The sequence below is a fragment of the Zeugodacus cucurbitae genome, chromosome 3 (assembly GCF_028554725.1).
Source record: "Zeugodacus cucurbitae isolate PBARC_wt_2022May chromosome 3, idZeuCucr1.2, whole genome shotgun sequence".
In the NCBI taxonomy this organism is placed as follows: Eukaryota; Metazoa; Arthropoda; class Insecta; order Diptera; family Tephritidae; genus Zeugodacus; species Zeugodacus cucurbitae.
In genome coordinates, this window is record NC_071668.1 from 62,158,849 (window position 1) to 62,160,972 (window position 2,124).

The following is a 2,124-nucleotide window of genomic DNA, read 5'->3' on the forward strand; positions in this document are numbered from 1 at the left end:
ATGAACTTGTATTTTTTCATTACCCTCGATTTTTAAGTATACGGGATAATGTGGTAGTTTAAGGGTGGAAAAGTTGACTGCACTTATGTGGCAGTCCTCCGATAAATGGAAAGTTGTTAGTGAAGCATCAGTATGAATTATGACTGAACTAGGACATTTACAATAGAGTAGGCGTCAGTCTGTCCGTATCACTGAGGAGACCTAAAATGTCAAGGCACTCCCACGATGTAATACTTAATCCGGTGGTTCCATGGGAGAATCTTGTGTTCCGCACTTCGGCTTTCACTGTTTCCGTCTACTATAAAAAATACCACTTATGAGACTGTTTTGTAGTTTCATATAGACTGTGAAATACACAAGTTCCTCGAATAACTTGTTTGTAGATTATCCATACATTTAAACTAATTTGAAGAACTAGTCAATATTTTAAATCTTAAAAAAAATAAATATTTATAATTTTTCAAGAGGGTTCAAGCATTTATTTCATATCGGACTATAAATACTTAAACATGTTAAATATTCCATATTTTCGCATTTATTTAGTCGCTATTTTAATAAGACCACGCTTTTTCACCAACGCGTATTATTATTGTAATAAGGAGAGCCAATTATGTGGTACTAGCAAGCATTTCATGTGTGATCCAAATTCTGTGGTAAGCAGATAATATATTGTTAGTACATGGCTAAAGCATTAATCTCTCCGATAAGCCTAAAAATGGCGAACTTCTCGGTCTGCTGCCGTTGACGCGAAAAATTAAACGTTTATATGTCGACCGACACAATGAGTTGCGCAATAAAATAGCTGGTGGTGAACAAAACTTCAAAGGCGATGGAAAGTTTCCAAAAGCCACGCGCATGCGTGAAGTAATCTGGGATGATGAGCTAGCGTATATAGCCGGAATCCATGCGAAACGTTGTAATATGGAGCACGATGCTTGCCATGCTACTGAGCGGTTTCCAGTCTCCGGTCAAAATCTTTATATGTGGCGTGGAGGTGTAAAGCCAAAGATAAAATCTAATGAACTGGTAAAATCAATAGATATATGGTGGTCCGAATATAAATTTGTAGAAGATGGCAATGCACTGGTAGATGAATTTTGTAACGGGTGAGTGTAAAATCTCCGCATGTTTAAATATAAGAAAGTAAACGAACATTTTTAATTTCAGCGCTGACTTTCATAAAGTCGGCCACTTCACTGCAATTGCAAACGAACGTGCAGCATTTGTCGGTTGTGGTTTGGCGCTGTGTCAAAACTGTACCAATCGCGCTTATTGTATCGAGGTTACTTGTAATTACTCACTCACCAATTTAGTGGGTTCACCTATGTACAAGACGGGCGTTTCATCGGCAACTGAATGTGATTACTATGAAAGTGTTCCAAGTACTAATTATCCGAATCTTTGTGAAAATAATGGCAAAATTTTTGATAATTAAGTTGATGAATAAATTTTTTGTATTTGCGATTGACTATTCATATTAACCTTAACGAACATTTATTATGACAATAATAGTAGTTCCGATAAACTAAGGCATGGAACGTCATGCAAACAAAGTCGGTATACATACAGTTATGGTTTCGCTTATACATATGCCTAACACACTCTCATGAAATTGGGTTTGTCCATCATTTATTCGATTGTTTCATTAACAGCACTTTTGAGGAAATGCATTTACAATTTCACATCGTCATTGAGTGTTTAAACTCCAAAAACTACACAACGAAATGCAATAAAACGTGCATGTATTGTGTAATTGTAAATATAATAACGCAACCACTGGAAACATAAAAGTCCATCACCTAAGCCAACGAAACGGGTTTATTTCGCGTGCACATATCACGCAGATTAGCAAATAAATCAAACGCCACAAAGCAAATGTTGCGGTTCATTAATTTGGCTGAGCACATGCTTTCCTACATATACGTATGTACTAATGATTGACTATGCTCGAAATAGGTATCGTTTTAATTATAGCGCTTGGTAACGTGCAGCTCACATTCTTTGCTTTGCAATTGTAGGCATTATTGTAGATTTCAATAGACATACCCCATCGTTCAACTAACTAACTATTCATTTGTATTTTAAATATATGCCTGATAGCCACGGTGTGGGTGTGGCTAATCA

General features: G+C 36.4%; 1 protein-coding gene across 1 annotated transcript; it reads left to right on the forward strand.

Moving 5' to 3' along the window:
- Nucleotides 1-401: 401 nt before the first annotated feature.
- Nucleotides 402-1,475, forward strand: LOC105220323 (antigen 5 like allergen Cul n 1). Its single transcript, XM_011196767.3, has 3 exons — nucleotides 402-653; nucleotides 709-1,106; nucleotides 1,168-1,475. The coding sequence occupies exons 1-3, from the start codon at nucleotides 510-512 to the stop codon at nucleotides 1,433-1,435; spliced, it is 810 nt and encodes a 269-aa protein (XP_011195069.1). The 5' UTR covers nucleotides 402-509; the 3' UTR covers nucleotides 1,436-1,475.
- The last annotated feature ends 649 nt before the right edge of the window (nucleotides 1,476-2,124 follow it).

What these genes read in the sequence shown, in the direction of transcription:
- LOC105220323 (XM_011196767.3), top strand. Translation starts at nt 510, where the DNA reads ATGTTAAATATTCCATATTTTCGCATTTATTTAGTCGCTATTTTAATA. An exon ending in TGTGTGATCCAAATTCTGTG is followed by an intron (nt 654 to 708) that starts GTAAGCAGATAA and finishes CTCTCCGATAAG; the next exon opens with CCTAAAAATGGCGAACTTCT. An exon ending in GTAGATGAATTTTGTAACGG is followed by an intron (nt 1,107 to 1,167) that starts GTGAGTGTAAAA and finishes TTTTAATTTCAG; the next exon opens with CGCTGACTTTCATAAAGTCG.